Below are 15,199 nucleotides of genomic sequence, written 5' to 3'. Positions count from 1 at the left end.
ATGCGCCCTGAGTAAGAGCTTACAGGGTATCAGGACGCAGGCTGCGTTTTCCCACCCCCGATCACGTAGAGAGTTTCAGGGTGGAGGTGGGGATAGAGGTTTTGGTTGGGGTCCATCCAATTGGCATTCTGAATATCCTGAAGATTAGACTGTTTGAAGAAAATTTGAGGCAGAAATTCCTTTCCCTTCACTTCAGATGCACAGAAAGAGCTGACAGGCAGGCACTTTGAAGAGTATGAGTACAGCCCCATTGCTTCCTATGGGAGAATGAGGGGGTGGGTCTCAAAATGGGGATTTTAGCACTTTTTGGGGAGTAGGGTTCAGGTCTCCTACCACCAAAACCCCTAAATCGCTAATTTTTTTTGTGTTTCTTTATTATCAACACAAGCCGTTTTGGGGGCAAATTTCCTGGTGGGAGCCATCTTGGATTTTTATCGATCTTTTTCTCAACTTCTTTTTTCTGTCTCATAACCCTTTGATTTTGTTAAAAATCATTAGAGATGGACTCCTCCACCTCATGTTCATGTGTGGGCTATGCCCGATTACCGGCAGAGGAGCATCCATGTACTGCATGCTGCAATACATGAGGGGAAGAGGCAGGAGCTTTGGGCCTTGCTGGGTCCTCTAGGGTTAGAGAGCCTATGCGGGTCTGGAAAATGGGCAAGAAATCCTGCTCATTGCCAGGTTATGGTGGCAAAGCAAAACGCAGGCATACTGAATCTGGGGATGACTTGCAGGCCTCGTTTTGGCCCCATAGGGAGCTGATGTCAGCCACAGTGTGTGGTTTCCCCAAGACTTTGTTCAGCTCATATGGAGAGCTTTCCTTATAGACCCAGTTCATGTGGCGCAGCCAATGAGCGTGCCACAGACCTCAATGTCAGTGTCTTCCTTTGCGGTGGTCACTGCTCAGGTCCCCAGCGCCACTGTCACTAAGGACTCAGACTGCTTTAACTAGCACAGTGACACTATGCTGGATGCTGTTTCCACCCTGGATGACACCAATACTCTTTAAGGCACAGTTAGCCAAGATGTCTCAGAGAGCCCTGATGTGGGTGATGACCCCTCCGTCTGCTGTCTGCCAGCTGTTTAAATCAGCCTTTATTCCTCATTTTAGAGCGGACACCATTAAAAAACTGAAGTTGGAGGCTCAGCCCTCCATGTCTCAATGTACTTTCATGAGCCATTCTAATGTTCTGACATTCTTTTTTCTGGCACATCCAGATCTCATGGCCTGGTTACTGAGCAGTGGGAGACTCCAGAAAGTTCCTTCAGATTACCTAAGACTATGGCTAACCTTTTTCCTATGACGCTGGAATTTCAGCAGTTATTTGAGCAGCTGAAGGTGGATTCAGTGGAAGTTCAGGTCGCCAAGTGCACTGCCCTTTCTAGTGAAGGAGGAGTGGTGATGAAGGATTCTCAGTACTGCAGGGTGGATATGGTCTTGAAGAAGCTTTTTGAAGTGGCTTCCTCAGGTATTAAGGCTGCAGCAGCTGCCTTGTTTGCGGCAAGTGCCTGTCACATGAGACTACACTGGGATTCTTTGGTGGAAGAAGATGAATGCCCCCAGCTGGTGCTTGAGGGGGTGGATTATGTGTCAGATGCAATATATGACCTTATCATGGTTCTAGGCAAATCTCAGCTTATGCTTTATCAGCTCACAGAACACTCTGGATTCACCACTGGACTGAAGATTTGGCTTCTAAGGCAACTCAAACAGACTCCCTTTTAGGGGACAAATGCTTTTTGGAAAGGGGCTGGATGACCTTATGCTAGTGTGGCGGACCGCCGCCCTAAGTCCCTCCTGGATACCAGGCCTCGATGTACCCCTGGGGGGAGTCAGTCATTTTAATCGCTCACGCAGGTTTCACCAGAATTCTGTGGGCTTGTCTGCTACAGACAATACTTTAGCAACCCCAGACGCCAGCAGGCTTCGGGTTCTCACACCAGCTCTGCCTCCAAAAAGTCCCAATGACGTCAATTCCTTAACTGTGCCTACTCGTATTGGAGGTTGGTTGTTGGACTTCCTCCAGGAATGGGATCTGATCTCCTAGGACCAATGGGTGCTGGACATCTTACAGGAGGAACACAAGATAGACTTATTTTGTCTCTCCCTGGATTTATTCTGGATTCTCAAGTAGGAAATACCCTTGTGCTAACTGAATACCCTGGTACCAAAAAATACATTTTACATTTTTTTGTGCATGGGTAGTGTGCACACTTGCAAAAACTACTACAAGATGCCTGAGCGTGCCCCTCGGTAGTGCTTTTTAAGCTGTGGTAAGCATGTGTTAGTACTTACTGTATCTACGTAAAAGGGCCCCTTTGTGATCTTGGGCAATTCATTTTATCTCCTGCTTAATCAGGTACCACTTAGTTGTAAGTTCTTTGTCATCTATCATTAATCCCAGGCTCAAATACCTAATTTTAACCAGACCTTAAGTATAGGTCACATCCTCCCCTATCCTCTTTTTAGGCTTAGCCATATTTTAAAAACATTCTTCATTACCCTCCTGATGTTGTTTTTCCTTAAATGTTCTTTTATTTTCCTTAAAGATTGTAGTTCACCCCTCTTCCCTTTTGTATCGCTAATTACTTGTGTACATACATTGTATGTTTATTTGTACAAATTGTTTTATTTTGTCTCCCAATTTTAAATTGTCATACACATTGAAGTATTTGATATTGCGTGTACAACAAACTTTTAATAAACTTGAAACTTGAACGTGAACAATTATTAACACTGTACAGTGCTGAATAAGTATTATTATTTAGTATAAAATAGCCTCTTGAACCAGCCCCAGCTACAAACAGATTGAAATGAACAAACATACACTTACTCCAGAGTTAATTTGAATGTGTTTACATGCTCATTGCATGAATCCATATAGATTATAATGTATGAATGGACATTGCAACTCTATTTCTGTCCAAGCTACACCATTAGGAAACCCTATACCCAATCTTGAAGCATAATGTAGCCCCACTGCAGACCTAGGCTGAGACTCAGCAGTGCTATCTGTGGCTACTAACAAAACGTGCACTGGCATGTGACCCGGACTATAAATCAAACCTGTAGAGTGGCAATATGAAAAAATTTACTGTTCAAAATAAAATCATAATGTTCCACAAATCAGAATGGCTCAAAGTTCAACAAACAGATAAATGTCCAAAACAAAAATGACCAGAGGAAAACTCTGGCAGCTCAGGATTTCTCACTTTCCCCAAAGTTTTCTTTTCACCTAAGTCTGCTTCCAAGCAGCACTCAGGTAAGTGCAGTTCACCACACTCCAAACAGTTCCTGTAAAATTAAGTTTTTCCAACTTTCAGTCTTGGTCTCAAACCATAAACCAAAAAGAAACCTCCAGCCTGACAAAATATCCAGGCTGAGTACAGAGAAGTGGTCTAAGTTTGCCTTTCCAAAAAGCGCACACATAGCTTTCAAAACTCCCTTCCGGGTGTCAGCAAACTTCTCCCCCCTAACTCTCTCTGAGTTTCACAAGCAAAAAAAAAAAACACAGTCTAGAAAGATGACTGGGAGCAGGTAAAAGAACCCAGTCACCAAAATTAGTAACAAAAAAACTCACAGTCTTTTTGTAGTCCAAGCTGTTTGTTACTCCAACCTCCATTGGTTCCAGGGCTTCACATACCCCTTCAATAGGAAGCTCCATTTGAATCTCCATGGGAGTCTCCTCATCAGCTGCTGTTACTGGAGAGGTTCCAGGATCATCAACCTCCAGGGTGTACAGCCATTACTCCTGCTTGAACCAGGCAGGTTTTCTTGAGAGGGACGCCTTAGCTTCCTTCCTGTTCTGCCTAATAGTTTGTGAAGGACTGCTAGCCTTTCTAGGTGGGGGACACGCCCTAATCTTACTGAGCCAGCCTGGCTCTGCTCCTCTCTTGGGCTCCCCTGGAGGTAACCTAGATACTGGTTTCTCTGAGGGCTCTCAGTTCTAGCTTTGCCCTCCTGGGTCCTAGTTCTACTGTGTTCCCGAGGTTTGTGGCAAGTTTTCCCAACTCCCAGCCCTGAATGACTAGCCAGCTCAGGGAACTCCAAATAGGGCTGCGACTTGGCTCTGTGCACTACTCTTTTGGGGTTCCTACCCCCTTTCCTACCAGCACTCACAGGGACCCTGGCAGGCGTGGAGTCTGCTTGGTCACAATAAATACTTACAGTACATGCGCATAAACAGCCATATAAAAGGCCTTTTCTGTCATAAAATTGATTTTACACGCAGAAAAACTTTTATAGAATTATCACTGGAATTTTTCTCATTCTTGGCTATCATATCAACAGTGGCTGATGTTATCTTGTTAATTTTGATATTAGCAGTTACATGAAAAAACTGTTTTTCTAATGCAGATATCTTGATGTGAGTGGATGTAAAAAGGTAACAGATAATGGAATCCATGCATTGTCAAGGAGCTGTTATCAGCTTTCCTATCTGGATCTGAGCTCTACAGAAACAGGCAGAAGGGGGTAAGAACATTGTCAACAACTCATGAACTCATTTTTTATTTCCATATTATTGCTTTGTTTTCTTTATAACTACTGTATATATTTGTGTATATGTTGAGGAATTTATATTGAAAATAAACATTTGACTTATATATGGATCATACAAAATTTTAAGCTGAAAATTTTCATGTGATTCTGAGAGTCACCAATCCTTTTTTACCCCCCTCCCCCACCATGTCCAGCATCTCCCTTCCCCTCTCTAACTTCTCATATCCAGCATCTCCCCTTCCCTATTCCTCTATGTCCTACATATCTGATTCTCTTCCTCCCCCCCTAGAAGTTAGCATTAATCACTTGCATAGCAGTACTTTCATCAGCGTTGCCATACTAGTTCTGATCCTCCCCCTTGATGAAGCTGAGTGGTATAAATGTGCTGAAGAGTCTCTTCTCTCTTCATTCCTTCCTGCTATGATCATTCATCTCCTACTGCAAGACTCTGCATTTCATGGAAGGAAGAGAATTTTCAGCATATTTGTTACTGCCCAGCTTCATCAAGGGGGAAGATCAGAGACAGTGCAGCAAAACTGCTGAAACTACTGGTAAGTTCAGTGTCTGCCATGCTGACTTCTTTGGAGAGGGGGAAAGGGAAATGCTTGATATTGAGAGGAGAGAAGGAAAGGAAAGATGCTGTGCATGGGAATAAGAGGAGATAATAATAATAATTTATTTTTTTGTATACTACTATACAAAAAGTTCAAAGCGGTTCACAACAAAGTAAAAAATACATACAATCAATATATATAAAATACATTAAAACAATTAAAAACACATCAATTGAAAGTTAAAAGCAGGAGAAGTAAACAGTGCCACAACTAAGATGTAAACATGTCAAACAGGCGTGTCTTTAGTGATTTTCTAAAGTCAGAAAAAGAAGTAGCCTCTAGAATAGGTTTTCCAAGCCATGTGTTCAATTTAGTGGCCTGAAATGGTAGCATTCTATCAAAAAACTTCTTATAGTGACATGATTTTAGAGAAGGGTAATTAAATAAATTTATTCTACGTGTGCTTTTATTAGAATAGTTCAAAGAAAATTGAGACACAATATAATCTGGTAGCATCCCAAAAACTGCTTTGTAACAAATGCAGGAAAACTTGAACAGAACTCTGGACTCTACTGGCAACCAATGAAGTTTTTGATAAAAAGGGGTAATGTGTTCCCATTTTTTTAGTCCAAAGATAAGGCGAACTGCAGTGTTCTGAATCAGTCTCAGCTTTTTGAGTATTTTTTTGTAAACCCCTAAATATATAATATTACAGTAATCTAGAATACTCAAAATGGATGCCTGCACCAGCAAACGAAACAAAGGTTCGTCAAAAAACTTCTTGATGGTGCGGAGCTCCCATAAAACCGAGATACATTTCTTAAACAGTAGGTCTATATGTTTTTCCAAATTCAGATGTTTGTCAAAAGTTACATCCAATATTTTTATAGATTGTTCAATGTTGTACTCTCACCCGCTCACATGGTAGGGCAGTGAAGGAAAGGGAGATGCTAGACACCAAACAGGATGAGTAGGGAATGAAGGGAAGAGTTGTTGATGGCCATGGGAGGTAGGGAGGTGAAATGAATCCTCAAATTTTTATCTAGAAATAAGCATGGGTTGATGCAGTTTTATGCTGAGACCTACATGCAAGAAAGCATTTCCTTCAGTACTCCGTAGTCTTTATCAGCTCAGGTGTTAAAATCAGTAGCATTGATATGTATCCTAGTATTTTTGCCACAATTAGATGAAGATGTTTCCTATCTACCTTAAGTTTGGAGGGTGAATGATAAGCTCTTTCAGTCTCAAGGGACTGATGCAACTTATGTTATAGGAAATCTAGTAAAACTAATTAAGCAGTTAATCATGTCTTGACCTTCTAGACCTTCTCAAGCCCAATATTCAAGTATTGTTGCATCTATTCCTTTTAGTTAAGTTCTCTATATCTTTCTCTACTTTCTTAAGAAGTTTCTAGAATTGTATTTGCATTAGAGAGACTCAATGAGAGATAGTATTTGACTGAGATTCCAGAGTTTCCAGGCTTGACTGAAATGTTTAGAAAGAGGTTTGAATTGAAGTACAGACATTTCAGTTTTTAACTCATGTTTTGACGTGTTTATCTGAGAGATCTCTCAGTGCCCTTAGTTTTTTTTCCATCATAGCTTTGGATGAGGATAGTAGGCCTTGTCTTCACAGGGTGGATCATTAGTGTGTCAACATTTTGCATGTGTAGGTTATAGAATGTTCACACAAAATGAGGGAACAAACTTCAATCTAACAATCACATAAAGCAACTAGTGTGTATTTTATTCTTTTCCTGCTGAGGGTGTGACATACTGTATATGTATAACAATATAGAAAAACAGTATCAAAGATTCAACAAGCTTAAAGAGCAGATAAACTGCCCAAATGAGCTATGCTTTTCTGGAGCACAGAAAACTATCATTGGCTGGTGTTGCCAGAAAAAAAGAGCACAACTAAAAACTTACTTTCTTGTAAGAAAAAACAGAGTACTCCAAAAAAACTGACAGCACTATTTAAGTAGTTTATCAAAAACAGTTACCCAAAGCCAGGAAAGCAAAATTATGCAAGAAAAGATTCTCTAAACTAAAAAAATTCAGAGATATCAAAAAACAAAACAACAACAAAAAACCCTAAATGAGAAGATTTGTCTTTATAGAAAAACCAAAACTAACCCCCCCTTTTACTAAACCGCAAAAACAGTTTTTAGCGCAGGGAGCAGCGTTAGGAGCACTGCACAGCATTCACTAAAATCCTCTATCGTGGTTTAGTAAAAAGGGGGGGAGGAGGTAAGCAAAAAAGTAGAACTTATCTTAAGTAAATGTAGGGAGTCTTGTGTTCCCGCTTCAGAGAGCATCTTCATGCCGAGCACTGAAACAAATTGTGCCATACTGAAATCCTTCCAAGCTACAACAGTTCACTCCCGGCTGAACTTACTTCCAATTACAGTCTCCAATTATGCAGTTTCCCATAGAGTTTTTCAAAAAACTGAATACAGAAGAAAAAAAAAAAAAGATAATAAACAGGAGACTGATCTTTAATTTAGGTAGGGAGTCTTTTTTACTGCTTTTGTGTGACTCTCCATGCCCAGCACAGTGGCCATTCCAGGGCACAAATACCAGGCAAAAATCCAAACAGTAATAACATTCCATGCAACTGAGCCAGGGCAAACAGTGGCTTCCTCCATGTCTGTCTCAATAGCAGACTATGGACTTTTCCTGCAGGAACTTGTCCAAACCTTTTTTTATACCCATCTACCTTAACCGCTTTTACTAAAATTGTGTGTGGTCTTCGTGATAAGGCGTATGGGGACAGACTTAAAGAAATCAATCTGTATACTTTGGAGGAAAGGCGGGAGAAGGGAAATATGATTGTCATTTAAATACCTACATAATATAAATGTGCAGAAGTCGGGTCTTTCATTTGAAAGGAAACTCTGCAATGAGAGGGCATAGGATGAAGTTAAGAGGTGATAGGCTCCAGAGGGCTTCAATGGCTGGGAGGGTGAAGATGGGCTGGAGTAGGTTTTGACGGAGATTTTGGCAGTTGGAACCCAAGCACAGTACCGGGTAGAGCTTTGGATTCTTGCCCAGAAATAACTAAGAAAAAAAATTTTAAAAACTTAAATTGAATCAGGTTGGGCAGACTGGATGGACCATTCAGGTCTTTTATCTGCTGTCATCTACTATGTTACTATGAGTAATCTGAGGAAATACTTTTTTATGGAAGGGGTGGTAGATGCGTGGAACAGTCTCCCGGAAGAGGTGGTGGAAGCAGAGACTGTGTCTGAATTCAAGAGGGCCTGGGATAGGCACGTGGGATCTCTCAGAGAGAGAAAGAGATAATAGTTACTGTGGATGGGCAGACTAGATGGGCCATTTGGCCTTTATCCGCTGTCATGTTTCTATGTGTAAATTAATAGCCAAATTAAGTAGTTGTCAGGTGCCATCGACTCATGTTAGAGTCTAGTGACTTGATGAATTACGGATCTAAAAAGAAATCAGTTTTGTGCTAGTTCAATAAAGTCCTCCAGTGTCATCCCCATGGTTGTTATCAGCTTCAGAACATCCTGACGGCTTTGATCTGTCGGCTTACTTCTTTTAAATGCAGTTCTCCATGTTTTTATACATCAATGCTACTTGATTTTTCATTTAACTTTTTATTCAGGCAATTCTAAATTGATTTGATAAATGGTATTTAATATTCATGACTTACTGTTGTAAGATTATAAAACCCTGTAATAGGGATTGAACTGAATTCAAGATTCTGTACTTTATGCTTTGTTTTATTCTTTGGATTATCACTGAAAAAACCTGCAGCAACACTACTGTTTGTTTGTTGATGAAGCTGCTACAGATGAAATAAACCAAGACTGATTTTTTAAATTAGGAAAATGATTTTCATTAGAAAAGAATAAAGAGACTTCTGATGGAGCTGATTTGCGTCAGAGGTTACAGAATTCCGTAATAAAAAAATAGTTGCCAGCAGGTTTAATGGGGGAGTTCTTCTTTCGTCAGAGTCCATCTTTTCAAAAGCTAAGAGTCTGCTAATTAAAATACACAGATGAGAATTGGCAAAGGACCTAAGAGCTTCATAGCCTATTTTCAATTTCCATTTTTGATTCATAGTGCATTAAGATTTCAGATTGTTTTTCCAAGTAACTATAGTAACGGCTTCCTTTTGTATTCTGTTATATCTCTTTAATATAATTCTATCATACAAGAAAGTCTGTTTAGATTCATCCCAGAAGTCAGTTTTCCTGTGACGTTGGTGTTTCATTTAAAACATGTAGATATTAACAGATTTTATAATGTAATTAAATATTAAATTTATTAAAGTAATTGTAGGATTCATTTTTCAGTAATCTTAGTAATTAGATAACCTGAATTTCATACTTTATTATAATTATGCGTAACTGTTGTCTGAGTTGGAAATTCAAGATCATGCAATACCAGCAGAAGACACAAGATATCAATATATAAAAATTAATTAGGGGCTGTAGTACCACCAGTGCCATCTTTAGGGGTGTTTCACTTTAGATGATATTATCTGTTTTCAAGAGTCGGTCTATGTGATTGCCCATCCATTCATATACATAATTAGATGCCAAAAAGAGCTGTGTCCGATGAGTCTACATATAAATACTAGCATTTCCACATGTCAGTACCGATTTTATAAACATGTATGCTTTTTGTAGAATGACTGGAAAATGAATTCTCTGCTTAGGATCCCCCCCTAATCAATCCCTTCCCCTTCCCCAAAAATAGGCAGGAGGGATGTCCACTCTCTCTTGCCATGCAGAACATCCCTGCGCCCCACATTGGTAGAGGAAGAGGTAATGTACCAACATGTACAATTTGAACAGCCTATGTCAGTTAATAAAGTTATGCCCACTTTTGCATTGCTTTCGGTATCTGCAAAAAATAGATGCCTTCCTGCTCAAGATGCCTGGGTGACCTTTAATGAAATTATCATTTTTCTAGATACAGATGCTTAAAAAAAAAATCTCACTTATAATTCTTAAATTTTTTAAGAGGGTGGAGGGGGGGGGGGTTAATGGGAATTTTTCCACAGCAGTAATCTGAATGGCAAAGTGCTATGGAAAGTGTTTCTGAAAAGTCAATTATTCTGAACTCTGATTTTTATATATTTTTCCTATCTCATGTTTAAATGACAAGTCTATATATAGTTATAATTCTGAGTAGCCAGTGTTATATAGGTAATTAATGAGGTTATTCCTTCTTTCTCTTCTCCGTTTTTCAGTATTTCCTTGTTGGCCAGTTATTGCTATAACACTTTGGAATGTTTGAAGCTCAGTTTCTGTAAGGAAGTCACAGCAAAAGTTATTGAAAAGCTTTGCAAGAATTGTAAACGGTAAGAGGGCATAAGAACTTAGAAACTGAAATTCAACTCTACATAATTTTTGCTAAAACCATGTTATTAAAGGAGAAAACATCAAGAAATTATTGTTTATAAAATAAAAAAAACATTTGTTTTTAATATAATGCTGTTGCAGGCACCCAAGTCTCTTTTTTATAAATTATAAAGAAATATGATGAAGAAACATCAAACAATTAAGGGCTCCTTTTACATGCATTAGGACCTTAACGCATGGAATAGCGTGTGCTAAATTGCTGCGCGTGCATTGAGCTGGCATTATTCTAGAAGCGTACCACGTGGTAATTTTGTACGTGTGCTAAAAATGCTAGTGCACCTTAGTAAAAGGAGCCCTAAAAGTTACATCACTTTTCAAAATCATAACTTAGCATACTATAATAACACTACATGACCAAAACGGAAATCTTCCAAAGATGGGGAAATTGTATGTTGATGACATCAAATTTGTCTAAAAATGTCAGAAAAATTACATCTTTGCGCTTCGCAATTTACAAATAATTAGGCCATGTCATGTTAAAGGCATTGCTACAGGATGATAGTTTGGATTTCAGTTATTGTTCTGTCAAATATCCCAGTATTGTTTAAGGTATTAGAGATAATAGTGACAATCTTTTTAACATTTTTATAAGTGATGTTGGTAAAGTTTGTGGATAATATCGAATTTGCAATGAAGTAGACACCACTGATGGTGTGCATACCATGACACAGGCCCTAGCAAAGATTGGTCCAGAATTTCTGCACTAAAGAGGAGTGATAATCTTAAGGTGGCCAAACAGGTAGAAAAGGTGATGGCAAAAGCTAGAAGGATGCTTGAGTAGAGAGAGGAATGGCCAGTAGGAAAAAAGATTTGATGATGCCCTTGTCTAAGGCTCTGGTGAAATTGTATCCATGACATCCTGTTTGTCTGTCTTGGCTGTTTAGATTGTAAGCTCTTTCGAGCAGGGACTGTTTTCTTACACTTTGTGCGTGTGTCTGGTAGCGCTATAGAAATAATTAATAGTAGTAGTATATTCTGGAGACTGCATCTTCAAAAGATATAAAAAGATTGAATCAGCCAGAGGGCAGCAGCTAAACTAATCAGTGGTCTGTGTTATAAAGCTTAAGAGGACAGACTTAAAATCTTAATATGTATACAGTCGGCCCTCTATATCTGCGGGGGATTGGGTCCATGACAACTGCGAATACCAAAATCTATGGATGCTCAAGTATTTTGATTCCCTCGCTCTTTCTCCTCCTCATCTCCCCCCTGCATGGTTTTGTACCTTACAGCTTACTATATCAGGTTCCCTACTCCCGGTGTACCTTTTCATCATGTCTTCAACCCTGACATTCACTGCAGTACTCCCTAGAGTGCCCCCCCTTTCTGCTGTACTGTGCTCAGCTGTCTGTGGCCAGTTTGCCTTAATTGGGAGCTAATGCAATCTATTCAGAAATGGGGTTAGTTCTTTTCTCTCCCAAAATCAATTTAGCTGCCACAGGACATATCACATCAAGTATTTCAGCTACCAAATAGCAAAAATGTGGAACTCACTTTCTATCGAAATTTGCACAACCCCCATATATATATATATATAAATTGATTTTGGGAGAGAAAAGAACTAACCCCATTTCTGAATAGATTGCATTAGCTCCCAATTAAGGCATGAATTATGTTTAAACTTATGGAGGGCAATTCTTACAAACTGATGCTTAGATAGGCGTCAATTGTGTATGTTAATTATAAAATAATGTTCAATCCGAAGTGAAAATGATTGATGTAATTTTTACTTAGAGTTTCTTAGAACTAACCCCATTTCTGAATAGATTGCATTAGCTCCCAATTAAGGCATGAATTATGTTTAAACTTATGGAGGGCAATTCTTACAAACTGATGCTTAGATAGGCGTCAATTGTGTATGTTAATTATAAAATAATGTTCAATCCGAAGTGAAAATGATTGATGTAATTTTTACTTAGAGTTTCCAATCTACAAACTCAATGAAATAACTCTAAGATACTTGTTCTTATTTCAACACTTCTTGCTTCATACACATGATATGTTATCTTTGCTGAAGACCTCAGAAACACCACTCCACCGTCCCATGTACACAGTCTTTCACGGGGAGAATTATGTGTTGAATTCTCACTGGTCACAGCTTCAAGATTAACATTAACATTTTTTATTCATTCTCAAAATCTATATTTAAATAGTTATTTATATAAATTAAATTAATATTGATGTTGTATTTAATATTTTTACTTATCTTGACAGTAGTCAACCTCAATTACATATTGGTGGACTTAGCGGTTGGACCCAACCTAAGGCCCAGATTTGCTCAGATGCCTAAAGGAGGGGGCTAAGGCACCTGGGCTAATCAGGGCTGAAAAGGCTTAGGTCCCAATTCCTGCCCCATACTTTCTCTGTCATTTGGAAGACAGGTGCACCCGGGGACATATTGTAGAGGCAAGAAATGATCTCCAAACATGTCCGCTTTATTGAATATTCTGTACCTCCTTTTATACATTTTACATGGGTAAGGGTTGTCAGCATATGACGTAAATGCAAACCATATGTGGACACAGATCACATGAAACTTTAAAGACATCAGCATTTTCCTCTATCTCTGGCTGGAGTCCAAAAGGTCAGAAAAAGCCTTAACCAGCAGAGCTTCTAATCTAAATCTATCTGTAAATACGGCTTAACAAAACAATTGAATTCACTTCACAACATCTCTGTTCAAACATACATGTCCTTGTAGTATTTTCAAAGAAGGAAAGACAAACAGGGCCTGGCTTTACAGCCTTAAACAACATATGCCTAAGGACTTGATACGTGTCCCTTCAATCCCCTCTTACGTCATGAAAATGACGTCATAAATACACAGCATGAGCTGGAAGGGAGTGATACTCTAGATATGTCTCTCGAGGAGGGGTTTTTTAGGAGCTGTAATACGAATAACACAGTACATGAGCAGTCAAGACAAGAGTGCAGATAATAATAGAGATTATAACAATAAAAAGGTCTTTTACCCAACCCTGCATTCAACTAAAGTGCTGATCCCAAGAATTAGATAAATCAGAGTTACATTTGAGCTCAGCAAAGAGGTCTGCTAATTTCTGAATGTCCATAGTAGGACCTATATTGTCAGAAAGAAAAGTACAACAGCATAAAATTCTGGGAAGAATTTTTCAGCTAGAATCATAGCTAGGGCCATATGATTTTGAAAACCATCTGAGAAGTGGAGCCTAATTGATAAGTAATACCTTGTAAGGCGTCCCTAGAGTAGTTCACAAAGCGTTGCTGATTATAATAATTTTAACTAATCCGATCAACATTCTTAGTAATAGTAATAAAGGGAATAAGGAACTCAAACCCAGCCTTAACCTGAGCTCGGGCCTTAAATTCATCTGGGACCCCTCTTGGGACCCCTATAGCATCTATGTATACATGTGATCAGATGTATATCGAGACAAATAAAAGGAAAAACCATGTGAATAGGAAGGATGCCGTTCAGAAAAATATGCAGGAGCATGGTAACGTTAGCTAAAGTGCACTGGCCTATCCACTGGCTGGGTAGCTTAACAGGGAGCCAAAAGTCTCCATAAAGCCAGTAAATATCAAATCTGATGCAGCAACAATGGGGCATACCTATGAGCCAAGACAGAACAATAACCTGGGGGTAAATTACCTACAAAACTACCCTGTGTCAGATTAGAAACATGACGTGTAATTGCCCTTATAGGTGGTAACGGCAATATCAAGCTTTTGCTGTCCTGGCAGCAAAAGGTATTTAGAACACTACAGTGCACAAAGGGGATAGGTAAAATTAGAGGAGATATTGGTAAATAACCCAAAAAAGCATGGTTGGATACCAGGAGGGAGGTCCAGAGGTACGGTTCCTAGATGGGGTCTAGCTTGAGCACATATGTAACAATTACTCTTATTATGTTGATCAGCAGTGAATTTCATCCATTCTAACCAAAGGTTACGTTCTGAAAACCCTACCTCAACAGCCACAATATCTTCAAAAGTGGGATTGGCAATAGCCATCATGTCAGTAAGTTTATTCAATGTAGGGGCCAGTGGGTTAGTATTTTTTGGGGCCCCCACAAAATGGCGGGAGAGGATGAGTGGAGGTAGATAGATCCCATAAGAAAACTGATGGGTCGGATAGCTAGACCCACCCTTAAACCACATGTCCATAATGTACATACCTTCATCAGTAGGTCTAGGGTTGACAATAGTAAGAGAAAGCTTAATAATTTGTGCAGGAACACTTTTCCTCCACCTTTTTCCAGAGTATTTTCTGGTTTATAAGCCCAGTCAATATCAATATTCCTCCCTACCGCTCCCCAGAATGCACACTTATCCCCCAACGTGAGTCAGTAACATATATATATATATGTCCTTAATTTTAGGAATCTCTGAGGACCAATGGCACAGCCTTGGGATATCAATTGATGAACAGTCCACAATGTCACAATACTCAAAGGAGAAGGTGGCAACTTGCACACTGCTGGAATTATACCATAAGGTAGTATACTGTCTGTCTTTCTGGATTCCAATTGAAGGACAACCTTTGCGAGGAAGTAGTCCAGCTTAACGTGTGTTCGCAAAGAGATGCCGGGGGTGCTGTTTACAGCAGAAGTGTCATTTACAGATGGGTATGGGCAGAAAGTGTTGTGGACCCAAAACACATCATCCCTGTAGACCCAGTTAGAAATGATCCATACAGGGAGAAAAACTCGCAGCAGCGTTGCCAGTAAGAGAATGATAAAGTTGGTAGAATGCTGCAAAGAGATC

The 15,199-nt window shown here is 39.4% G+C and overlaps 1 protein-coding gene across 2 annotated transcripts in view; it reads left to right on the top strand.

Moving 5' to 3' along the window:
* Window positions 1–15,199, top strand: part of LOC117351707 — a 134,475-nt gene that overhangs the window by 111,888 nt on the left and 7,388 nt on the right. For both annotated transcript variants that reach the window (XM_033927439.1, XM_033927429.1), the window contains exons 14-15: window positions 4,361–4,477; window positions 10,282–10,392. In XM_033927439.1, the coding sequence (XP_033783330.1) occupies window positions 4,361–4,477; window positions 10,282–10,392 (228 nt within the window). The remainder of the gene's footprint in view (window positions 1–4,360; window positions 4,478–10,281; window positions 10,393–15,199) is intronic.

This window comes from Geotrypetes seraphini, chromosome 1, assembly GCF_902459505.1.
Source record: "Geotrypetes seraphini chromosome 1, aGeoSer1.1, whole genome shotgun sequence".
Taxonomy (NCBI): Eukaryota; Metazoa; Chordata; class Amphibia; order Gymnophiona; family Dermophiidae; genus Geotrypetes; species Geotrypetes seraphini.
The sequence above is the reverse complement of the archived record's forward strand: the minus strand, read 5'-3'. Positions and strand labels throughout refer to the sequence as shown.